This window comes from Myxocyprinus asiaticus, chromosome 13 (assembly GCF_019703515.2).
Source record: "Myxocyprinus asiaticus isolate MX2 ecotype Aquarium Trade chromosome 13, UBuf_Myxa_2, whole genome shotgun sequence".
NCBI classification, from domain to species: domain Eukaryota; kingdom Metazoa; phylum Chordata; class Actinopteri; order Cypriniformes; family Catostomidae; genus Myxocyprinus; species Myxocyprinus asiaticus.
The window spans coordinates 29,647,493-29,674,815 of NC_059356.1; the positions used below are offsets into that span (position 1 = coordinate 29,647,493).

Genomic DNA, 27,323 nt, shown 5'->3' on the forward strand with positions numbered 1-27,323 from the left:
TTAAAAATTTAATTATTTAATTGCCTTCACGGCAAAGGTCCAAATATTGTCACTTTTTGTAATGGTATACCAAATGTACATTATTCGTGCAAACTGACAAAATCCAGAGACAAAACATGGGAAAAGAGTGCATGAATTCACATTAATTGAAATCAATGTCAGCATTACATTTGATGTATTTTGCAAATATCTGCCAGCAATTCACATTCTCTCTCTCTATCTTTCTCCCCTTTCTTTCTCTCTCTGCAGGAAAAACTGCTCAGAACACCAGGGTTGGCTGTTTTAAATGTGTCCTCTGGTAGAAAGTGTCCTGAGATGCAACAGAGGTGCAATGTGAATTAAACAATGAGGCACACATAGGCACACTTAAAGAAAGCTTTTGTTGTCTACAGCTGTGTTTTTCCCTGTGTTTTTTTGAGTCAGACCAGGTGACATGTAAGAGATAAAAATAGAGAGATGGGAGGAAGAATAGAATCTGTAGAAAGAAAAAAGAAGAGGCATAAACATTGCAGTAAACGTGAATATCTGTCGCCTTCCTCTTTAAATTGGTCTGATGTCAAATGTATGTCTATCATTGCCTATCATGTAAAGTATTAGATAAATCTGAGTTTTTATGCACATGGTGTTCCATTTACCCAGAAACTGTTTACTTGCATTGTTTCCCAAAAAAAAAAAAAAAAAAAGAAAACATTACGCCACAGACTCTGAATGTCCCATTTGTTATTTAAATGTATTCAACATTTCCAAAAGAGTAGGACTGACAAACACAGCATAGATTTATTTAATTTACAACTTTATTGTTTAATTATATCTTCTCTGTAGAGGCTTAGCTAAACGTGTCTGATGCAGTCTCATTGGCTCTAATCACATCTTTGACTGGCTAAAGTATAGAACATTTCTCAAATCAATAATGTGGCAAAGATGAAATACAGTTCATGCGCTGGTGTTGGTACTGATATACACACACGCTCATCCTTATAAACACACGTGCACACTTACAAATAAACCTCATTTGCCAGCATTCATTTGCCGCATCAAAAAAAAAAGTCACACAAGTATTCTCACTGCATGTTTTTGCAATTCTTAGCAGGAATAACTGAGTGACAAGCTGCTCTATAGCAACTCTACTCCTCTCTACCCTTTTTTACCCCCCAGATACACTTGTAGCAAACAGTTCTGACATGAGAATTTTACCATATAATGTGTATAATTGCTGACAACTCCCAATCCAAAGCCCTCTGAATATGACTACATATTCATGTTTCTAAAAGCAGAGAGCAACTAACTGCTATAAAGAAGCATAGCTATGACAAGGTGATATTTAGGACTGCAACAACTAATCGATAAAAACGATAATTATCGATAATGAAAATCATTGACAACCAGGGGTGTAGATTCCAGGGGGGATGGGGCGGAGGTAACTCCCCCCCCCAATAATCAAAACAAGCAAGTAATACCCATATTTGTACCATGATCAATGGAAACATGTAAATGCTTCACGTTGCAACTCCCTCAAAGTTCAAGCCAAATCTATGCCCTTGTCGACAACTAATTTCATTACCGATTAATTGGATATTTGCAGCATGCACGGATAAGCTCCGTCAGTGACATCACATTACAGCCCAGTGAATAATGTGTTACATGATGAAACTCATTTTAAAAACAACGGAATCAAGTTGAAGCGGGAAAAACATGACCCAAGATGCCCATCGCATGAGAGTACTTTATAACCACTTCAAAGAAGATCATAATAAGCATACAGTTTAATGTGGAGTGGTTGCTGCATCAGGTGCATTGAAAGAGGGCTTGTGCTGTTTCATGCAATTAAGACTTGTTTCTCTCCAGCACATAACTTACATTTTACTGCTATTTTCTATGTTTTGTAATGTATACATGTTATGAATTCAAAATCAGGCATGTATTTCCATTTCTCAAAACTTTAGAAACTTTAGTTTGTCTTTACCACAAGCGAGTCTCCTTTCAACTTTACCGAGCACGTGAGTGCGCGCATCCATGTCAAACTGATTGCAGTGGAGAAAGGGAGTGCAATCATTTTGATTACATGTGTGCAACATCATACCGCGATTTCAGTTTCAATGTAATCAATTACGTAGTTTTCATGGATGTCACAATGTCTCAGAGGTCCAAGTCTGTCAGCTTTTAAAGTGTTTTAGATGGTTTCTTCTCTTCATGTAAGTCCATGTAATACAATGAGCTTATGTCTAGACAAAAAATTATACTTTTCAGCACGAGAGGGAATCTGATGATTGTTCTACATAAACTGTATGCTGAATATAATGTATAATAATGCTAAGGGTCCTAATATTTGATAGTCTTGATAATGCCAAATGTAATGTCTGATTTCACCAGTAAATTTATTCTATGGCAAACATTATTTTACTAGATAAGCATACACTACCATTAAAAGTGTTTTTTCAAAAAGAATAGTTTAGAAAAATGTAATGAGAGACTATATGTTTTTAAACGTACACTATTTCAGCTGGGCAGAATTATTCATATTTTTATTCTGGTGTCATTTTACCCTCTGCTGGGCTGATTGTTTGTCCCACTCCATCCCTGATGGATCATTTTCCTCATTAATGAATAGTACTTTTTGTTAAGTTTTACTAGTAAAGGAAACTAACTGTTTTGCATATATCCTGAAAGTAATAATAATAATAAATTCAAACTTAACTTTCATGATTCAGGCTTTGTTCAAAGTTTTGTGGGAGTATAGAATCATGTAGTGGAATTCAGTACCGTAAATCGAACCAAATACTCGTGCCCTTTTTTATTTCATTTTTTAAATAAATCACATTTGAATAAAATACAGGAAATTATTTATTTTTTAAAAATCTGATTAATTGATTAATCTGAAAAAAATATTGAAGATTAATCGATTATCAAAATAATTGTTAGTTGCAGCCCTAGTGATATTTATAATGGTTTGACATTTAAACAGGTTTTTTTTTTTAAATTTGGCATAAAAAAATGTCCATCAATGGTTTCTTGTCTATCGCAAGTGTGTTAAATAATCCTAAAACATACTTAAACATCCTTTGCGCCATCAATAACTGTTGCTCATGTTCATAAGAAAGTGAATAAACTCTTCTGCCGTTTCCTTAAGGGCGCAGGGGGGCAGGATGTGGGTGAGAGAGGGAACTTCTGGGTCGAGTGCTAATTGACAAGGGAGGAAAAGAGTCAAGGCAAGGGAGTGACATTAGGTATCAGAGTATCAATTGTTTTAAGTGCTAGTAAGGAATAACATTCATCCACAACAGTCATCAGCCACTACAGTCTTAACAGAGAACAACACATACACAAAGAAACTCAGTTACCAACAACAGCCAACAGGGGATGCTGTGCTCAATATAGAAGTCAGGAGAACGCAAGCATTTTTAATGATCTGAAATCTGATTGCAACTACAACTTATTTGATCTTTCATAAGCCTGCAAAAGTAACATACTCCACAGGGTGTTAGGGATATTTTTAACAATTCTCCTTTTGTCAATAGATATCTGTTGGTGAAGATAAATCTTTACAAAGGAGAAGCACACTACGATGAGGGAATAGATCTCAGCCAGTCACTCCTGAAGTCTTAAAACAAGAAATGTCCTTTCAACACCGAAAGAGAAAAATGTAATTGGTATCATTTTGTTTCCTCATCTTTTCCCAATCAATAAGGTGATTCAAAGAGAAGCAACTGAACCCTCGTTCCATCGAGTCTCTTTCAGTTCAGTCAGTCAAACTTTTTTAGCTGTGGAAACTGCACTTTTAAGATGTGTGTTGGAGCGATGGAGAGATCCTGGTAAAATCAAGAGCTGGGATGATGACTGCTCTGTCCTTAACTTTCTTTTTGCTTTCACTACGTCTCTTTCTTTCCCACGTTTCCCCCTCAAATTCAGTCGGCGTAAAGAATGAAGCCAGAGAAGGTGCTGTATTTGTTGTTGTTGCCTCCATGGGCTTTGCCACCATCCAGTTTGATGTAGACTTCATCACCCACATCTAGATGCAGAATCACACTGTTAGCGGCGTAGTCATAGTTCTGATCAGCGTCTTGGGCGATCGCACTGGCTCGCACCTACATGAGAAACAGAGAGAAACAGAGAGAGAGACAGAGAAAAAATTAACAAAGTTAAGTAAAAGGAATGGGAAATATGGAAAATATGATGCTGGAAGATGCCAACATGATCACATGGAAAATCGACATTGCTTATGAAATTTCATGTATCCCAAAATCAACCCCGTACTGCCGAATTACTGACAAGCAGCATCAACCATCAGACATTTTTGCATCATTTTAACCGTGGTCACATTTACTTCTAGCGCTTCAGATAGCATGTTGCACAAACAACTTTGGAAACACAGGTTCTGATCCCATGGGAACCAGGAAGTAATCATGTTCACATAAACAATGATGTGCACAAATCGGAGGTTGCATTTTCGCTCTAAAATTATAATATGCATTTATGGTGACTGTACTGCATCATTTACAACTAAAAACAACTTGCTTTTCAACTTGCTTTTGGCAACACTCTTTGGACATTTCATCAGGAAACTGGAAGCTGTGAGCACATGCACATACTTTAAAAAACACTTCAAGCTTTGGCCACCTAAGGGCAGTGATTCGAATTTCGGTAAGCACAGACCAATCCGGCAGCAGAACTTTCGGTATGTACCTACAGCATATATTCGATCTATTTTTATTCTATCGTTAATATTTTATTATAGTTTAAAAGATGTTTTACCAGTGCCGTAATTTTATTGGAGGGCTTTTAAAATCATACAATTGACTATTTATTTACTAATATTTTTCCCAGTTTGCTGCCTTTGACGTCACAGCTCAGGATAGTCACTAGTGAAGAGTCTTGGTCTGTGAACTTCTGGTGTCATCAGCAAATTAGTGTGTCATGACATAATTTTCTTTTAGCTTCAGAATGATTATTCAAATGGCATACAAATTACTGGCTCAAAAACTTGTGTGGTTCCTGTTAGGGATGTACTGAATGATAAATTTCACTGATGTTTAAATGGAAATTTTGAAGTCGGCTAGTCAACTAGCCTAAAAAGAAACCAACCTTCAAGTCAGAAAATGTGTTTATGTGACCCAATGTGGTTATGACCCGAAAAAAAATGCGCTGAAAAGTTTCGCATATTTCATGACGTGCAGTTGTGCATTAGCCATTGATTTAATATGACAGCCGTTCGGTAAAGAACGTTAACCAATAACAGTTATGATGTATAAAAAAAAAAAAAATAGATGAATAAAAAAAAAGTAGCCATAGGATAGAAAAACATAGGCCTGTGATGGAGCCTACAATAAACCTAATGTATTCTAAACGTGACGTGCACACAGAATAAAAGATTGTTTAACCCGTTAAGCAGTCGGCACCTCATTGAAAATAAACAGACATTTTCTAGGCTACTTTCTAAAAAGCATACATATTTTGATGAGCAAAATTAACACGTCGACATGGTCCAGTGAAAGACAGGACATGACTCACCTGAGGCTGCTATCCTGTGCTTGAAAAATTTTGCTCAGCGGAAAAATAATGTACAAGCATGCATAGATGTAAAGGAGACTCAAATATGAAAACATCAGTAGGGACTTTCAAACGTTTGAAAATCCGATTCCCGCACCACCAAAGTGATTTCATAACTACTTTGCTGAGTTTGCTTGTCTGGCGAGATGATATTTTCCTGCGCACGCCTCGAGTGAGTGAGAGAGGCAAGAAGGGTGAAATGAAACTTTGTATCTGCTCCAGATATCCTCTTTTTAAAATAATATCTGTATTATTAATTCTATTTAAAATATGTAACATTAATATGACAGTAATTTAAGCGCCGCCTCTATAAAAATATAAAGCCAAACGTAAATGTAAAAATGATGATCAGTTTAATGGGGGAAAATAGTAACCGACTAGTAATTCCTGTGTCGACTAGCAGCATCAGAACCGTTTAGTTGACTAGTCTTCTACATCCCTAGTTCCTGTGCCAGCCAAACAACTGCCATAGAGATTAATGGGAATGCTTACAGAAAGCTCTCTCTAGGTATTATAAAACTCCTTTAATCCGATAGATCACAAACTGAGCACCAATGGCAGTGCAGTCACCATAGATGCTTATTGAATAAGCCATCCGGCCGTGTGGTTCACACCCAGGCAATGAATAAAAATTAGTGAAAATCTCCTTCTCTGATACATAAAATCTGCAACTTCTGCCAAGGTTAAATCTCCCTCATTAAAGAGGAAATATCAGATATCTGCTGAGACATAAACGCTTGGATGCATAAAAACACTCTCACACGCATTGACACATGTTCAGATTGGGTTCAAATTGACGATAACAGTTACTATTCACCTGAGTGGGCTGAGAAAATATTGAGACGTGAGCGGATTTAATATGCGTGGATTTATTTGAGTATCGCATGACAGCATTTGGGCAATTGCTGAGGATTTTTGTAATCTGTCTGGTGAATTAAAGTTGAGCTGGTGAAGGCATGAATATGTACAGTCGTGTACCAGCCAGCCTGGCAGCCTGTATCTCTCACACAACGAGCTGTGAAAAGTGAACACATTAAAAGAAGCCATGAATTTGACAGCCATTTCAGTCTTTTTTTTTTTTTTTTGTCAGTTCATTATCAGACAAAAAGTTAGGCTTCAAAAGTGCTAATGTCTTAGTAAAAAAAAGCATTAAAGTGTTTGTGGGGGTGTGTATTTGTGTGTCCTTGTATTCTAGTTCTAGATGACCTCTGTTCTATCTAATTAAGAGTTCTGTTTGAAAGCTTTTTTTTTTTTTTTTAGACCTGAGGGAGAGCTTTGTGGGCAGAGGTGTTAGAGCAAACCCCGATACACCATTATAATTAACACCAGTGATGGGGTATTGTCTGTTACTATAGACTGTACTTTACTGTTACTGTAGACTGCATAATCTGCATATAGAGAGCTGCGGAACTGCAACTCTGTACATATTGTAAATGGGTCAATCATACAATTTGGTGACATTCTGGCTTTGAAACTTTTGAAAAATAAAACATACTTTTACAAGTTTCTTCATGTTTCATCATTATATGGACATATTAAAGATTGTATTGGTCATACTGGTCAAGCTAAATTACAAAAAAAAAAAAAAAAGTTTGATGATTTCCTGTAAAGCTGCTTTGAAACAATGTGTGTTGTGAAAAGCGCTATACAAATAAAAATGGCTTGACTTCAGATGTATAACCAGTTAAATGGGCAGCATCAGGGTGGACAATAACAGGGTGGACATTCAGTGTATAAATGAGCCACTACATGGTCTGTGATTGATATCTAGGAAACATATTTGTAAACTAATATTTATGATTATATTTCTGATAACATAAATACTGTATATTGAAATTTTAAAATTATATGAATTTCCCATATATCTTCCCATAATAGGGTGGACATGATATGCTTGACCACATATGACTAACACTTCAAAACAAAGGAAAACATAAATAAAACAAAAGACTTACAAACTTCAAATAACTCAAAGTAATTTTGTAAAATGGCTGATGTCCACCTCCAGTGTGTGTGATGTCATTTCCTAACATATATCTTCAATGAAGTCAAAGTATCATGACATAACAGGGTGCGCACTAAATCAGGGGACACACAAAAAACCTCCACTATCAGTGTTAAAATTACACTTTTACCACAAATGAATACATGTTAGTGAGAGAATGTAACACTAAACTCTTAACTGTATGTGGGGAAAAAATAGAAATCCAATGATTTAGCATTTATTTTTGTCAAAGATGTTTGACGTGCAGTTTTTGGGACATGAGGAAGTGCCACAGAGCAACAGAGTTTTTAAGCCCACAGAAGTGTGTAACATTGTAAAAAGTCTTTATTCTTTTTAACAAGCCTATCAAAATTGTAATTGGGTGAAATTAAACAATATAAATACCACACACACTTGTTATGGGGACTTAAATGACGTAAATATTTACAGGTGCTCCTGCGCAAGACGCTGCTTAACACTGAAAAACAGTGCGGACGGATGCAAAAACGCGTTCAGTGTGACCGTCCCCTACTAAACTTAAAATGAAAAACGATTTAATACAACGACCAGGAAGAAGAGAGAAAGGGAGAGAAAGGTGTAACATGAAAATAGTGTATTTCTCATTAGAGTCATTGTTTTGGCAATAAATAGTGTTTATCATAAGGGAAATGTAAGAAAATCATGTTAAGTGTTTAACTACACCTGTACTACTGTACTTTTTCTTACCTCTCTCTCTCTCTTCCAGAACGTGCTCTGACATATGCAATAAATTGTAATGGCATGTCATGAATAGGTGCTTTTACTGGTGTTTTAAAATCCCAGTTGTGGGAAACAATTAACATGCACTCGAATGCTATATGATTTTGACAAAATTATCTTGCTTCTGACAGAAGACAAGACAGAAGACATCCACTGATTGTCGCTGATCTTTCCCCCAGCCGTTTCTGTCAAGTGTAGCGTCCGTGTAAAGCAACATCTGATATCTCACACAACTCACGTGAAAGGTGTGTGTGTTTCAGGTCCATTTCTCTCGGTTTGTGAAACATTCTCAGCAGTTGGGTGTGTGACGCTAAAACACCGAACAAATAGCATTGTGTATGGATTTCATATGGAACTCAATCTTTTCCCTTAATTACGGGATGATTATTTATTTTACAGGACGTTTGGCATATTTTGTTAATTAATTTTACCTGATACTGCTTCAGCGTGAGGGTGACTCTCTCTCTCCACTCACTGTCATAAATCCCCTCAGTCGATGATGGTGGGGACAGCAGTTGTTAGGGGTGGGTAGAATTGAAGGCGAATGGTAGAATTCAAGTGATAATGCACCAATTACAACAAAGAATCTCCAGTTTCACAAAACAGCATCCAATAAAGTTAAAAGGAATCTAACGCGACCATATATTATGGACTTCTGAAGCAGCAAAACAAGAGGGTATACTGAGGTTATTCACAAATATTGATCCTTAGAAGTCGTTATACGCAAACAGTCCTGGGAAAAACGTAAGCATACAGCGTATACGTGCATATGGCCCCGACTACACCACTGATGCACACACACACAGAGTATGTTTGTGTTGCTTGAGTAAATGGCTAGACTGATTATTCAGGCGCATATCACCACCTGTCCCATAGAAATGTTGTCCAATTTTTTGTATACATGAGTGTGTGTGTGTTTGTGGCCCTGCCTTGATTTCATTCATGCACACAAATGCAAGTGTGCCTGTAAATACCCTGGCAGAGGGGATTCCCTAAAGTCAAGGCCATATGGATATTTGGGCTGTGGTACGGTGGCTAAAGAGGGACCCATTGCATTGCTGTTCTGTGTAATTTGTAGCGGTGCAATGCTGGTTTGAGCAACTTTTGCTGAATATACTTTACTCAGTCTCTATTTAGAATGACTGAGCATATGAACAATAGATACACAAACAACCATTCACACTGGCTTCGTACACTCCAAATGGAGGATAAATTATTCCAATGTACGAATGTCCAAAAGAAATGTTTGAATATTCAGATCCATTCAACAAAACATGCAAACTTAAAGGGAAAGTTCCAAACCCATATGAGTTTTTTTTTTCTTCAGTGGAAAACAAAAGAAGTTTGGCAGAATGTTTTATCTCACTCACTATTGACTTTCATTACATGAAAAATAGATTAATGGAAGTGAGTGATGACATAGGCTGTCAGTCACTATTGTTCTGTCTAACATCTTTTGTGTTCCACAGAAGAAAGTAAGTCATTCAGGTTTAGAACAACATGAGGGTGAGTGAATGATGGCAAAAACTACATTTTTTTGGTGAACTATCACTTTCTTATACAAGGACAAACTTTGAAGATGTGAAATCTTATAAAAGGCTGAATTGGATTGATTCCCAGAGGCAAGTCTTATGCAGTTCAGAAGTGATGGATAATAAAATCTCTGAAAAAACATATCAGCTTAACATAACAACAAATGGTGGAACAGAATGAGGGAAAAGGAGAAAAGAAATAATGCAAAAAGAGTCTGAAAAGAGGTGTCAATTCCTTAAAATCGAATTATTCTGCTGCATTTTGTGCAGAGGCAGCACTTGCCAGAATTGTTCCCTATTGATCGGGTACACTGTTTACTGAATGTGCCAGTGTGAGAGCATGAGTGACATTGCCCAAAATTTCCCCTCCTTTTTCAGTGTCCTTTTTCTGAGCCAAAGAGAGAGTTCTGGAGCTTTCCATGATTCTGAGAGGAGAACCGGTCCTCCTCAGGGACACAGTAGGATCAGCAAACACAGCAGAGCCCTCTCATTAGTTTTCATTGTGAGCTGAATGGCAGTGGGTTTGTCAGCCAGAGACTGTAATGTGTTCTTTAATTATGATGGACAGAGCGCAGTGAAAGAGGGAATGGAGAGAAATGTGAAAGGGCCAAGAAAAAGAAGGAAATATGAAAGTTCTAAAATCAGTTTAGGGTTGTTGGATGAAGCCTAGTTTACCACTGCATTTATTTCTTTTTTGGGGCCACAGTAATCCACTCTATGCACATGTAAGGCACAAATGAGCATACTGTATATGCGACACAAGAATGTAATATAAGAATGTCATCTCATTTTGTAAACCATTTTTGCAATTACTTTCTTAACCAAGTGGTCTCAAGATCATTTTAATGGATTTATGAAATCTAGTAACTTAAATTTCACATAGGTGTCCTAGCAGAGTAACCAGATGTTAGATTATTACGTTAAAGCATGTTCCACTAACATTTGACATCCAGAATGTGTCCAAAAGTTGTTTTGTTTTGTTTCTCAGTTTTGAACAGTTTATCTATTGTTTAATAATATAAAACCAAACATTCTTATTTTTATAAATGTTTTGCTTGAAAAGTGTGCTTTTGCCATCTTTCTTTGTTGGCTTATGCAATGCTATTCATAAATTTTTAAGTGTGGCTGAAGTGTACAAGAACTTCTGTGGCTATATTGATATTCTGTGCTTAAGGGGTCATTCACACAGAACACTTGTTTTGCATCCATCTGCGCTGTTTTTCTGTTGTTTTTCAATGTAAACATGCTAGTTGGACATCTTTGAATGTTGCTCGCATCACTGTTTTTCAGCGTTAGTGCAGAAGCGCAACTTTTTAGACGGCATGTCTAGTCAAACTTGTTTTAAAAATGCATCGCGGAACATTTGTGTTCTGCTCTATTCATTGCAATTCGTCTTGCTTTTCTACCACAAAAAAAAAAAAAAAAAACTTCTGATTCTCATTCTCCCCAACTCTTTTGCCATACATTCTGTCCTCTTTCATAAATGTCCAAATAGACATCTTCATTGTCTCTCTTTTTTCACCCATCTTATGTATTTCCTTGACCATCTCAGGACCTTAAATTCTTCCTTTCTCTCCCTTCTCTTATTCTCCCTTTCTAATTTCTCTCATTCTCTCTGTCTATATCCATGTTTTTCTGTGATTTTCTGTCAGTATTGAGAGGTCTGGGAGAGGCTGAGAGCAGACGATCGATAGCTCAGGTAAGAGGAGCAGACAGCTGGTGATGTAGATGAGAATGGCTTTAGAGAAACAGATAGACACCGACCCTGTGCCCATCTGTGCACCGTTTTCACCGCACCATCTGAATTCTATTCAGTGTCCTTCTTTAACATTTATTTATATCACACATTTCTTAACACCAGCTTTAAAATATTTTTTAGCTACATTTTACCCTCTAACTTTTGTGTTCATCTAACAAATTATCTTCTAAATTGAAAAACTGGTCAAATAATAAACAAATGTCAATTATACACTCCTCTGCCATCACATATAGGTGTCAAAATATTAGCAACAGTTTCCTAATTTAAGAAAATTTCTAGTATTTTGTTTCCCACCCTGAGGCTGTGAATTACTGTGTTAATTACACAGGAGTTGCCTATGGATATTGCTCTCTAAGAGCCTCTAAGAGTGAGATGAACCCATCAGCACATGGATATTCAGTCTGGCCTTTTTCTAAATCCCTATTTCCATCCAGGACCAGATCAGGGAATCCGGGACTGGATCAAGGTGAATGGTGGAAATTTGCAGATTCTATAGGCCATGCACAACATTCATGAGTGAGTGACATTTTGCTTTGACCCACTGAGAGAGATTAAAGAAAAGATGTTAATTAGAACAAAGAAAAGTTCATGAACTAATTGGTATTCAAATTTTGTTCCTAAGATGTAAGAGTCAGACAGTTTTACACAATTGATATTGCTATAAATTGCTTGTGGACACCCATAATATATAAAAAGCCACAAGAAAACACTGTTAAAAGGATCTAGACAAGTGTTTAGAAAATACTGTGCCAGCATTTCATTCAGTACATTAGAGAGTCCATATTAAGAAGTAAAGTTTGCTTTGGATGACACTATTGGTTGTGCAATAGAGCAACTATAGAGCTACTGTCTATGGCTTCTAATCATCATCTAAAGTCTCTGTCGATCAAATGGAAGAAGCCCATCACTCATCCAAGATGACTCTCTGCTGCTATGTCTCCCTTTTTTATTCTCTATCTTTTTCTATCCATTGTTTACCTTCTTGATGAAATCTGGTGAGTCTAATATCAATGTGCAAACAAAGGCTGCTATTCTGAATCCATGGTGACGATCGTCCGGTGCATATTAATATAAAATAATCCGCCTTTAGCAAACACAGCCTGCACTGCGGCCTTATTAAAGGGTGAGCTCTTAGTGCCCGGGGAGTGCGTGGGATTTGTTGGAGAGGATTTCGATGAAACATGTTTTAATCTTTTTTATTTTTAATATTAGCCTCCTCTGGGAAGCCGGACTTCCGTCGCTGGCTGCGTTTGGATAGCATTTCAGAGTAATTAAAAAGCAATTGAACTGCCATTGAAATCTAAGCTTGTATAAGCTTGAAAAACTCTAAGAAAGACTGAATGACAAAATTATATTGACAGCTGATATTGTTAGTGATTTCATTTGTAAAGCTACTGTCAGACAGTGAAATATATCCAGAGCTACTGTATAAGGAGACATCACAAAGCATTTCAATTAAATGTTAACAGAATATATCAATAGCCTCCTAGGCGTTCACTGTACATACTTCATTCATGATGCCCTCAAAGCATCTACTGTAGGCTAGCTGACTTCTAAACAAAGTCACACAAAGATAGTCACTGCAATAAACATCTAGTTTAAAATAAATATTCTATGTTAAATGCAAGTGTCTGTGGCATGCTGTCGATAACCTCAACAAAAAAAAAAAATAATTAAAAAAAAAGAATTTTGATTTATGCAGTACCACAGTTTGTAAAAGCCATCATAAAAGCATATGCACAGAAATTCACTTACAATGGAAGCCTACAAGGCAATACTTGAATATTCCTTTAACAGAGAAAGAGTAGGAAAAAAAGAGTAGAAGTTAGGCAAAGTCAAAGAATGAGAATCCAAAGACAGTGCTGGGCTGTAGGGATGGTTTGGGAGGACAGGCAGCCTGCTCTGACATGCAGCTGTTTCCCTGTTTTATAAGACAGCCAGAATGAAAATATGTCAGGGTGTTCAGAGCTGTTCAGATATACAGATGTTTATAGACATTCGTCATGTAATGGTTTTTTGACTTTGAAAGTCTGACCTTTCGGTTTGGTCATACTTTGCAGGTTTGTGTGACTGAAAGGCAGACTTAAATGCTTAAATATATACCAAATTATCAGACATAATTTGGCATAAATTGTGTATTTATTCTATTTAAGTAACAAAAGTTCACCTTAGTAAACCACACCAAAGCTTGGGTGATTCTTACCAAATATGTCAAGAAAATGGCCTGGTCATTTAAACTCCAAATCAAAACAATATAAAAAATAAATCAATAAAAATGAAATTTTACTTTTCATAAAGGACATGAAGCCAAATTTAGGACCATTAAGATTTTTTGCATTGTAACATTACTTTCAGGACACTTAAGCACATTTTACTATTCCTATTGTTACTATTCCTTGACTTTAAGATTCTGTTGTAAAATTATTATTATTTATATTATTATTATTAAAATCAGTGAAAATTAAAGGCAGTACCGAGGGAGTACTACCATGACGTAGAAACACTTTACAATTTAGATTATATAACTTATTACCATTTTTTTTTTTTTTTCCCACATTGCGATAATGAGAACTGTTTATGAGAATATCATTTATTATTTTTTTCTTTTGATTTTAGGGTAAATTAGGATAAGGATAGTTTCTTAACATGTTTCATGAGAATCACCCTCTTATACCTTTTCATTTGATTTTCCTGGCCTAATTATTTTATAGAGTCAATGAAGAGATTAAATGTGCTGTGACTGAAAAACAGTAGTAGACAGTGAATAGTCTTACACATGTCTGCAGCATCTCCTTGTCAGAGACTGATCTGTCTCACAATGACACAAAACATTTCATCTATGAAATCAGACTAATCCAGATGGAAACATTCTGCTATCTCCATGTCCCTCTATTTCCTACTCTCGATCTCTCTTGCCTTTTTTTCTGTAATTGACACAAGTTGACTCCCCCTACCCCATTACAAGATCTTAGTCAGTTTGTGGTACTGTTAGTTAAACTGAAGCATACGCCTGGCTCTAATTATACTTAAAAGGTGGACTGTGCGCTGCATCTCTGATCGAGGCTTAGTGGAGCACTTCATGCAGCGTTTAGAGAAAAATCTCCTCTCAGACGACAGCGATCCAGATGCTCACACATCCCCTAAAATTCCTGAGGACATAGATACTTCCACGGAATACATCTTTACTTGGGTTTACTAGTGAAGCAAACCTGATTAAGAACAAGATAAGTTGTGGAGAACAAAAGTGAAGGTGCCACGCTTTAATTTCCATCTGTCGCTTTACCACATCGAGACACCCAGAGAGATTAATTTACTCAGCTGCTCTTTGTCCTGTCAGCAATCTTCAGAATGCTTAAATAACAGTGATATAATGTTTAAACAATGATTACAACTGTTTGAAGAGGCAATGGTGTTTGCACAGAGTATGAGCAATGAAGAGAGATAAAAAAGAAACGTTTGGATGAAACTTCAGAAGCACTCCTAATAAATTTATTACTGAGAGAGTTTAAATAATAACGTAGTCTGCTGATAGTCATGTTTGAAGAGGGCCAGCTGGCTAGAGAAGAGGATGCCAGCAGCCATCAGCTAATGCCAGACCAGCTTTCTTTCAGTAACTGGCATACAGTATAAAAAGAAATCTGCATATTAAAGAAATCCAAACAGGCCCATTCAGACACACATAAACTATACACAATTCACTTGGCCATCTAGTGTATGAATTTTCAAAGTATATATTTGTCCATAAATTTTCTTCTTTTTTTTTTTTTAACCACACGTAATCATTTAACTGAAGGAAGTTACGTTTCAAATGCACACAATCTTTGCCACTAGCTTTAGAGTGTTATCCAAACTCAATCCAATACTTCTAACTCAGATAATGCACAAATTCACACAGTATGGGTGATGGTAAAGCATTCAACTCACATTTGTAAGGTGCTGTCTACACAAAGATTTGGTGCCACATTCATCATTAATTACAATTGTTTTGTCAGGCTAGCAATACAGACAAGTAACCCCACCACTTCCGCTATGTAGAGCAAGCCACGAGCAGTAAGTGCATGAAGTGTCCAACATTTCACACTCCATTTTTTCAGTTGAAGAAGTACCTCAACTGATAACTCGTAGTACTCTTCTTTTTGTTGCATTTTCAGTGTGAACATACTACACAAACTACTTGCACTACAAAATGGCATAGAATAGTGCAGAAGTGTGCGATTTGGGATGCACCAATAGTTTCACTGAATTAAAGTAGATGTAGTGGACAAACCACAAAATAACCACAGATTTTGTTTGGTCTGGGGAGGTTCTGGGGGGTGCGGTGGGTAATTGTTTGGGTAGTGGCGAGAGCTGAAATTGTTTTCTTATTGTTTGACCGTGTAAATAAAAAAAATAAAATAAAAAAATCTTTACTACCAAGAGTTGGGGTACTGAAGTTTGGACATGGATTTCAGTATGCCTCTTGAGTCCAACTATATCCATAAATGGATAGTTGTGCTTCTTATAGTGACACATTGTTTTTCTTAAATGTAATGGTTAATATATGTTTAAAATACTGATGTAATGGACTAGTGTTGAGTTGCTGTTGCAATTTTAATTCAGAGTCATAAACAGATTCGCTTCCCGGTCTCGACTCAGACTTGGCTATTATGGTCTTGGTCTTGAGTCCCATTCAGCACTCTTTGGACTTAGACTTGCCTTTAACTTTATTGGTTAAAGTCCAAGGCCTAGTTGTAAGAAACCCCTTAAAATAAGAAAACTCTAAGTTATCATTTTAAGTGTATTGTCACTAATTGTCATAATAATAATAATAATATGTAAAATTTATATAGTGCTATATACTATATATACAAACACAACACAAAGATCCATAAGTCAAACATTTAGTCCGCAGTGAAAATATGGATTTGCGCAGTAGAGGAGAAATTACATGGGCACCAAACCACTCATGTCAATCTGCCACTGAGCAAAGACGAGTACAAACTCCAGAACAGTAAATGGTGAACGGGAACACACAATGACGACAGGCACCATGCCACGAAATCCCTCCATCAGAGAATGCAGCCACACCATCCACAGCAAACATAGCTCAAATGCCGCCAGGCCGGTGAAATCAGGTAGGCTGGGTGAGACACCACAGCACTGACCGACCCTGCGCATAAACGGGAACCACAAAAACAAGCAAAAGTCCTTTAGGATAAAATCCAAAAATGTCCATTTCATGGGTGTGTGTCATGAAAAGAAAAGTACATTTAATCAAAAGATAAACCAATAGCTCCGGTGTGAAGCGGCAGTCAAATGCGCACAGCATACTCACACCGGAAGTTATAACTTGTGTGGTCATGGCTAAGTGGTTTCTTGCAACTGGCAGTTGGTCTTGATTCGGACTCTAACTAGGGCTGGGGCGATTCATCAACGTAATCGACATCATCGATTACAGAAATACGTCGATTTGCATAACATGCGTTGGCGCGTCACAATGGAGTAATTAAAATGGCAGCTCCCGGTTTAAGTATGGATTCCCCCGAAGAACAAGCTGCAGCTAAAAAAAAAAAACTCGCCTACGGTCATCTAAAGCATGGGATTATTTTAGCCAGAGACCCAACAATTTGGTGCTGTGTAAGCTAAGCAAATTGGAAATGGCTTATCACAGCAGTACAACCGCCATGAACGAACACTTGAAGCGAAAGCATCCCAGAGCGCTTTGTCAAGACAGCAGCAAGGCAGCACCGTAAGTCCTGTTTACTTTTTGTCCCACCCAAGCATGACATATTAGTATTACAACATGTGTTTCTGTTAATAGTAGTCACTTTAAATTGATTTCCTAATGTTTCCTCATCACCCCCATGTTAAAAGTAATTTCTGCACCGCTGCTAACGTAGGGTGACCATACGTCTTCTTTTTCCCGGACATGTCCTCTTTTTCGGACCTTATAAAGCATCCGGCCGGGATTTCTAAATTTGCGAAAATGTCCGGGATTCGGATTTAGCTGCATTATGATGTGCATCTGGTCTAATACTTCATTGTGTTCGTGCATATTTGCATTGCTTTAACCCTCTTTGTAAGTCCTGCCTTCTCGCACACCAATTGGTCAATTATAAGAGGCTTGCAGCAACTATTGGCTAAATTCCTGCCCGTCAATCTCTCCTCGAATGCGCAAAGCGCTGTTGTGTGTTCGGCATTAAACAGTTGCTAGACAGTAGCAGCAAATGACAGCTGAGTGGAAACAATGCCCAAATGAAAGTGCAAATTTACAGTAGATTTGCAAAAAAAATTGCTATGCTTTCGTCCAGGTCGAGATCCGTGGGAAGCAGAATGTATGACATGTAAAGCTGGCACTTATGTGTCAGTTGCTAATAATGGTGCAAGTGATTTAGAAGCACACATTAGCTCTGCAAAGCATAAAGTGTCAGCAAAAGGTGAAAGTTCATCAGGTAAATTAATGGACTACTTTTTGCGACCAGGTAAAATTGTTATCACATTGCTTCATTTTCCATGGCCATTCAAAAAAGATTTATGTTATGCTAATAGAGTGTCCTTTTCACTGTATTAAAGTTTGCATTCATAGTAACACTGTTTTTTGTTGCAGAATAATGCCCTGCAGTGCACACTTTGTTTCTTGTACATTTGTTTGTGTTTAAGAGAAGATGATTTAATAAAATATTGAAATATTAATGAGACAAATTTTTTATATTTATTTTGGGTTAATTAATTGTTAGATTAATCAAGTAATAATTATAAAAAATCTTTAGAATAATCTGCAAATTAGTCGTTAGATGAATTGACTAATCAGAAAAAGAATCGTTAGATTAATTGATAAAAAAATAATCGTTAGGTGCAGCACTAACTCTAACCCAACACTATTACTGCACTGGTTCTTCATTCTCACACAACATAGCCTATAATCTTTTTTTCCATACCTTTACACTGCAGAGCTAAGGTGGACCTCTGCCTTCTGAGCATGATAGACTGTCCCCTGGAGGATTCCTGCATAAATACATTTATGCCTCTGTGCAGTGTATACGCAAAAAATTACTCCAACAAAGTTGTACCAGAAAATAACTGCCCCAAAAATTTGACCGTTTGAAAGAGCTGTTTGTGTGTCATAAATTCTTACAAAGTATTTTGCAGAAACAGCCTTGTAGTGTACAACAACATGTGGCATTTATTATAATCCAATCCATTATGAATCTTCATAAAGTATTGGCTGCAGTGTGCACATAATATACAAAATCGCCTGACCTCTAAGCAAATGTGGTCTGAAGTCTTTGAGGAGAGGAGCTGCATAATGAAACATCACACTGTGTTATAAACCATTATTGTGTGAGAGATTGGTCTCACCTCCTCTCAGTGCCATAATGAGGAGAGTGCAGTAATTCGGTCTTTGGGGAGATTGAAGGAGAGGGAGAGAAAGACGAGGAGAGGGAGCGAGGGATGGGAGCAAGGAAGAGATGCATGGTTTTTGCTGCAGCATACATTTTTCATGAATTGCCCTATTCATCATTTGGCGCTGGGCGGATAGCTGTTATCTTACAGTAGCTGTTGTTTATTTTCCGAGGTGAACGAGGTGTTAAACACGCACACGCGCGTTGACTAATTCAACCAAGTAACTGGGCTAAGCGCGGGAGTTGGAGCGAAGGGGAACATGGGTTTGAAGGGATGTGAGTGGAAAGAGTCATTGAAAGCATCGAAGCATCAAGATGTATACAGAGGAACTTTGCCGAAGGCTAAGTTGTTATTCCCTTGGACAGCATGGGTGTGTGCACAAAAAACTAATCGAGATAGGGTGTGGGTATCAGTGTGGCCGTATCTGTGTGTGTATGAGTACGTGTTTGTTTGTGCTCATTAAAAGAAGGTCTCCTCATAAGTCATTGTCCTGGCCACAACAGAGTCACTCAGTCAGGGAGGCACAGCTATTTTAGTGCATGTACTGTATTTTACATACATGCCACACAACAACAGTCTTCCCACACACACACACACTCGCTTACTCACAGCAGTACCACTGTAGTCTCTCTGGGGTGGATGTTTGACTGATGTGCATTTGAGGAGCACTGCAGATAGAGCTGAACTCTAGAAGGACTTGTGGTTTAAGAGTATAGTTCCTCTCTTATAAATAAATGATGGATTCCTCCACAGTGCTTGCTCTGTGTCACCCAGACACATCTGACATGTGTGGCATTTCCTCGCCAGCATGGGCTAAATCCATCGCTAATAACACTACAGCACCCAATTAAACTGGTTTTAATGTTTCGCTCAACCGGGTGGCAAATTTAGTGTCCAATTAGACATCAGATCAGGGGCAAAGGCCCCACCCTTGCACCTCACCACCTGATTAGAAGAATTGGAGAGCAGGGAAAGTATGTCTGACTGAAACACGAGTAACTCCAACGCAAATTAACAAGCTGTTACTGAAGAGTGCTGCTTATTAGACTTGTTAAAAGATACTTTTCAGCAGATTATTTTAAGGATAACAAGTTTGCTTTACAAGAACATTAAAAATTGACTGCCAACTGAAAGTTTTTGTGTTCTTTACAGGACTTGCCTACCTTGTGGTGGTGTGACCAAAATAATGATTACACAGTTCTTTTTCCTGTTCGCAAAAAATGTCAGAGCTAAAGGATACATTGATCCAGGAGATGTTTTCCCTCTACAAACATGTTACCTGTCTCTCTCCTCCTCCAAACACCAATGAACAACACTCCCATTTGTGTACGCTGTGTAATTAAACAAGAGTATTTTTGTGACTCTAATAGCTGAACACTGAACTCTGTAATTAAAAAACTTTTCCATTCCAGATGGTGATATGTGCTTTTTTCTGTGCTTTTTTCCCCCATACACACACACACACATACACATACAATTATTGCTCATACTCATATTACTCATATTAACACATTTTATATGTGTTCACATAATAATCGCTCAAAGCATACACTATGCCCAAAGACAACTTTTGAGTGAATGAGTGAACAAGTCAGTGAGAAAGCATGAATGCCATGTCTAACTCCACTGAAAAACGTATCCAGTACATTATAATATAAATCAGATGTAATCCAAACAAGTGAATCTTCCGATAACTGTTCAAGAATGTGTGTGCGCGCAAGCATGTGTGTGTGTGTGTGTGTGTGTGTGTCTGTGCAAGTGTGAACTGAGACAGCAAGATTATTCAGAAGGAGTCTCTTGAGAAACTCAAAGAGCGCCTGGATGCATTTGCTTATAATGAAGTCAGAATGGGTTTGGGTGGATTAATGACAATATCAACAGAAGGAACACGAGGACAGGTGCCAGCACAATCTGGATGCAGTGCAAAGTTTTTAATTACGATTAAAAAGACTCCTTGGCACACTAATGGCTTTTCTTTTCCCAGCCTTTTTATTTTTCACTCCTTCCCTTCTCCTTTATCACATTTCAAACAGAATTCCCAGTTTTGCAGTTCACTTGTAAGGCCAGTGGAATTTCAAAAGGAAAGCAAAGGCATCTATTCATGTCCATCTGGCAAATTTTGAATTTTTTGGGAGAATATTTGGCAATTCAAAAAAAGAAAAAAAAAAAAAAGAAATGAAGAAGAAGCTTGGGAAGCCGAATGGAAATTGATTAAAATAAATGCATCCTGTGTGCATGCCATGTGTATGTTAAGGCTAAAATCCATGAAACGCAAACAAGGCTCTGGTGATAAATACAGCAAACACACTCTTAATGTAGCACACATTGCAAACTCACAAGAAAATTATTTCATTCTTTCTCTCAAACAAACACACATACAGCCTGTGCATCAGCTGTGTGTGTTTGTATACGGTCAGTGGCCAACTGAAGAATAGAGTAAGTCCACAGGGATACAGCAGGCTAGCTGAAAGTCAGTTAGTACTCCATCACTGCCATTAAGAAACAAAAAAACTGCATTCAAATAGTTGAGAGTTACTGCAACAAAGTTAAACAACAAAAGTTTATTTTCAACTGTTAAAGAACGATGAGAGCCTCTGACATCCACACATCCTTCAGCAGATTGCATTAGGTCTTATTTGCCCACTCTTGCACAAACACTGCTGCTATTCCTCTGATCTGAAATAGCAGTTTAATTAGTGAGGTGGTAACCACTTTATAAAGATAAGTTTGCTCTCGACTGGAGGGCTCGTTGCCCATGTCTGCCTAAAGTGTCTGTAAGGAGGGTCTCTAGAGATCAGGACCCATTGTGTTTAGCAGACGGTGCTTTACGACAACATATGCTCTCCTTCCCCAATGTTCTTTCTTCACACACTCCATAAATGCTGTACTGTGCTCCCAGCAGTTTTGCCTGCTCTTGCCTTTGCCATTAGTATGCTTCTTTTATGGTTTTGCTTAGGCAATCTAGTCAGGGCACAGGGAAAACAAAGAAACCTAAAACAGCATAAGGGAAGATTGCAAGTTAGCAGCAATCTCCTCCAGCGACAAACTTTTAAGCTGAACAACACAGAAGTTCAGAGAGGATACACAGGTACAGTACTTGCAGTCTCTACCTCTGTCAGCAAGTGTATTTCTTTCTTCTCTGTTTTTGATTAGTAACCCTGTGTTTTGGTTTAAAAGATAATTAGTCAAATTAAAGATGTGTTTATGATAGAAACAAGCGGTGATCTTAATTAAGAGGTGGAGACTGTCTACCCACCTTGTTATAATACCAAAGGGACCAGACAAGTTAAATGAATATAGCAACTACAGTACAGTAAAAGACAGGCAATGCGTATTAGTGTTCTGTCTCACATGAACAACATATAGGCCTAACTTTAAAAAAATGTATTTATTTTTTTTAAAGAAAAGGAGAGGGAAGGGTAGTGAGACAGACAGAAAAAGAAAGAGCGTTTTAGATATGTTGTATACAAAAACTTGTAGGCCTGCCTGCATATTATTTTCTTTGTTTTCTTTCATTTCTCTCTTTCACTTTTTCGCTTACCCTCTGGGCCAGTTTTTAAACGTCTGTGACGGTGTTCCCTCTGTGACAGTTTCTTTGAGCAAGTTGAACTATTTCCTCATGCTGGATCTGGTCGTGACGGTAACCCTCGGTAATTGTATTTATCTGACAGAAAAAAATCGCCTGTCTCGCACTTGCTCCGGTTGCTGAGGCAACGCTACGTCCTGCGTCCGTTGACCGCCAGGCCACAGACTTAAAACATGCGCGACCTCCAGGTGCTGTTCTCCTCATCCCATTTTCAGTTACAGGTGCTTCTTCTCCCTCCCTCACAGCAAAATAGTAAAAAATAAATGTTGACAAATATACTCGCATGGGTCGCTTTGTCAAGCGAATCCGTTGGGCTTTGAGGCAAATGGGAAACATTTAACCCTTGTTCGTCAATAAAAAAAAAATTACTCAGAAGTCCTAAGAGGACAAATATGTCCGCGTCAAAAACTGCCAGAGTAATATTATATATTAATATTATTTTCCACTTTCACTGACTTCGATTTTTTAACCAACATCAGTCCTGATCATAACTACCAAATATTCATTCATTTTCAGTATTTTAACCCTTTAAATGCCAGTTTGTTTATATAATGCCACTGCTGTTTTTTTATGAAAAAAAAAAAAAAAAGAGACTTATTTTCCATATACTAAATGCTAAGGGGAAATTTATTTTTTGGATTATCACAGTCTGGGATGTGTCAATGATTAGCAACAACACTGATTTTGATGCAATATTATTTTTTGTGCAGTGTCAGATAAAAAAAAAACAAAAAAACAATCACACTCAATACCTTAGAGGACAAAAATGTCCACGTCAAACAACTGCCATAAAAATATTATATATTAATATTATTTTCCACTTTCACTGTCTTCGATTTTTTAACCAACATCAGTCCTGATCATAACTACCAAATATTCATTCAGTTTCAGGATTTTAACCCTTTAAATGCCAGTTTGTTTACTTAATGCCACTGTTGTTGTTTATTACACACACACACACACACACACACACACACACACACATACACAACACATACAAAACACACTCTGACATCCATACCAACACACCCACACAATTTTAGCTGCATCATTTATTCAATTGGCCTGCAGTGCTCTATAATACAGCAAACAGAAAATAGGAAAAAAGCATGTATTTGCTCCATAAGCATGTATTTGCTCCATAGGCTAAACATGAGACAAATGGTGCCATCTGGTGGAAAATATTAAAAATTTACATTTTGAAGCCAGGGCTCCGGAATGAAAGCATAACATCACATAATTCATGATTTTATGTTTTAGTGGTATTGAAATCAAATACTGCAGTTTAAATGGGTTTTAATGGGGACATTTTTGTCCTTAAGGTCATGAGTGTAACTATCTTGTGTACACAGTGTATTATATATGTATTATAGGAACTGAGGTTGAAATATCAAAATTCCCCAAAAATACACACCTTTGGCAAAATGTATGCCTTTGGCATTAACACAGCCAAAATGATAGAAAAAAAAAAAAAGGATTCATTTGTTTGTTTGTTTGTTTTTTACTGAAATACAGGCGCCTGCAAAAGGGCTTGAAATGTATCTTTTAAAAGCGTAGGCTGTTCTGCGATCCAAGTACACCTGCTCGCTTGGAACTCACAGATGGTTCCTCAAAAAAGTCTGAAACACATTTATGTGTTAATTGATGCATCAAAACACGCACAATATAATGTAAAATGATATATATATATATATATATATATATATATATATATATATATATATATATATATATATATATATATATAGACCTATTAATAAATATTAATAGCCTAAATAATAATAATGATGTTTATTGTTGTTGCACTTGAATGCATCGGTTCAAGGCAGGCGAAGAAATCTGTGATTAAACAATTTTAGTAGGCCTACTACTATACCATTAATATGCGTGTGATTACATAAATACAATTAATTAATTAATCTAATTAAAATAATAGCTTTGCGAACTGTATCCTTGTATTGGATCAGAGTATGGCCTACAGTATGTCATAGATATATAATGAAAATATTATTAATAATTCACTAGACTGAAGCCTATGGTATAGTGCTGTTTCACCTGTCACGGTGCTCACGCGCGCTTTTCTCCCACCTGAGAGACAGCTAACTCCAACAGCTCAAAATAAATATTTAGGCCCCTAACCCTCCTCTAATAAATACTACATATCAGAGGATGTATAATTATCAATACAGTCCCTGCACAGGACATGCGTACCGCGTAACGTCATGTACCGAGTGCACAACTGCACATTTTATAAAAAAAAAAAAAAGAAAAAGAAAAAAAAAACTTTCAAGCAATGAAACAAAAAACTTTGATCTGTGGGAATAGCAGACATGAAGGACACATGAAGAAAAAAAAAAAAAAAAGGAAGAGGGAGTAAGAGAGAAAGTAAGAAATCACACTTAATGGCCGTTTCCTAAGATAGCCATGGATAATAACGTGTTTGTGGATGTCGCGTGCCTTGCTGGCACTGATTACAAGTCCTCAAAGTGCACGATTTCGCACGCGCCGCAAATTTCACTTGAGGTGAAACATTTAATTCAAATCATTGAATAAGTATTTGAATATCATTGACAGATTCTTGGAAATCTTCTCCCTTTAATGTCATGTAATAATATAAATGAATCATTTTAATGTTTTCATTGTTTATTCGTCCGTATACTATGGAAATACAGTATATGCCTTTAGTATGTAAAGGAACATCAGTTCATGCTCAAAAACATGCTGGACACATCATTTGACACTTTGTTGAAAAAATAAAAAAAATAAAAAAAAAAAAAAAAAAAATGGAACGGCAAAGTTTATAACTGTCCCATGCAAAGGCAATTCCATAAGAGAAAGCGCGCGAGAGAATCTCTGTCCTCTGTTAACGGGGACACGCGCACAATGTCAGCGCGCATTAAGCGCATTCAGCGCGTCTCCTGTCGCCGGGTGTGTGTGGCGCCGCAGCTGTGCGAACTTCACCCGCATCCTCTGGGGGGACGAGAAACTCACAGCAGATGTTGCCGCGTCTCCCACCAGTTTCACACGAATCAAAACACACACAAAATATGGAAGAGAGGAATGCAGAGGATGCGAAACATTCTTGTCTGTCCTCTGCGGGGTCATTATTAACAGTTTAAATCATTTAAGATCTGCTCTGCGAATACCAGCTTAAAGAGTCACTTCCAGCACACGCAACAACAGATGAAATGAAGCATATAGGTATGAAACAGAAACAATACTTTAAAGAGAATGGTAAAAATTAAAAAAGGCACAAAAGTGAAGAGTGAAACATAAATTGAAAAAAAGAAAACGCTAAAAATTAAAGAATGTTTACACATAAACATTTTAGAATCAGAGCTGTGCAGGGGAAAGAACAGCTAAATATTGATCACAAATGTTCAGATAATTTCTTTTGAGGACTGTTCAACAAGAGCACATGTGCACAGGAAAGAAATTTGGCACTCACCTGTCCGTTTTTGCACAGGTCAGCCCACATGCTGGTTCCATCACCTCCCCTCATCAGAACATGGTAGATGAAGAAATATGTGCCCGGTACACCGCAGATGAACTTGCCTGAACCGCCGTCATAGTTGTTGCCAAGGTTGGTCACCACATCGTCAAACTTTAGGATCTCATAGCCCTCGTGTGGGTTCTTTAGTCCCGCGTAGAAAGCCACTCGTGGATGCGTGTTGTACGTTACTGTGCTGATAGCTCCATCATTTCCCAGACCCAGAACCCCGCTTCGACCCCTGTCCCCCCGGTCCCCCGGGGGCCCCATCGGACCCGGGGGCCCTGGCTCCCCTGGTGGCCCTGGAGGTCCGGGTTTGCCTGGCCGGCCCGGCTTCCCCTGTGGCCCCTGGAGGAGCGTGGAGGGTGGAGGCATGTTGCCATGATCGGCCAAAGCCTCGGCCTCGGCCTGCACAGAAGAGCCAGTGCTGGTGATGCCCGTGGTGGTGCCCTTGTTCTGATACGGGTCGCACACCATTCGACAGGTGCCCAGCATCTCATAGTGGCTGTTGTCATTGCTCACGGAGCTGACCAGCACAGGGATGAGCACCACCAGCACCAGCACCAGCATGACCCCTACAGCGGCCACCACCAGGGTCTTCCTGCCCAGGCTGAGGCGCGGGAGTGGCTGGGCAGCCAGCGTGGGTCTGCCGGGAGTCGAAATGGTGACTGCTGGAGAAGAGGAGTCCGCAGAGAGAGAAAGATAGACAGAGGGGTGTAGGGGGTCCTGGGGACAGGCAGCGAACCCTAGGATCCCAAATGTGCGAAGGACTGTGTGTGGGAGAAAGAGACCCACATACACACACACTCACACACTTGCCCAGCTCCGTTCACGACTGGTTTGCTTAGCTGGCTCACTGGATCCGTTGGGCTGGCAGGAAAGAGGTTTCATACAGATCCCACATCCGCTCACACCCACACTGAAGACTCACACATACACACACATTCACACAAATGCAAAGCAGTGCACTCACACACTCACTCCCAAAAAGTCAGTCCCATTGTCTGGTAGAGAGCGTTGCATAGGGTAATGAAGAGAATGAGGGATGGAAGAGGTAGCAAACAGAAAGAAAGGATGAATTGAGTGAGTGTGCGCATGTGAGTGAAGGACAGTGAGAAAGAGAGAGAGAGGGAGAGAGAGCAGCAGCAGATCTAGAGGAGAGGAGGAGAGACAGTGTGTGTTTGCAGAGGCGTTTTCTCAGACTGAGGGTTTTATACTGAGTAACACCCCCCAACTCACACACATACACACACACCATCTCTTCCTCTCTCCCTCTCTCTGTCATA

The 27,323-nt window shown here is 38.2% G+C and overlaps 1 protein-coding gene across 1 annotated transcript; it reads right to left on the reverse strand.

The window, feature by feature from the left end:
- LOC127450750 (C1q-related factor-like) lies at positions 1-27,201 on the reverse strand. The gene is made up of 2 exons (XM_051715076.1): positions 25,996-27,201; positions 1-4,082 (listed from the first exon to the last, which is right to left on the reverse strand). Exons 1-2 carry the CDS (start codon positions 26,605-26,607, stop codon positions 3,903-3,905), a joined length of 792 nt encoding a protein of 263 aa, XP_051571036.1. The 5' UTR covers positions 26,608-27,201; the 3' UTR covers positions 1-3,902.
- Positions 27,202-27,323: the final 122 nt, after the last annotated feature.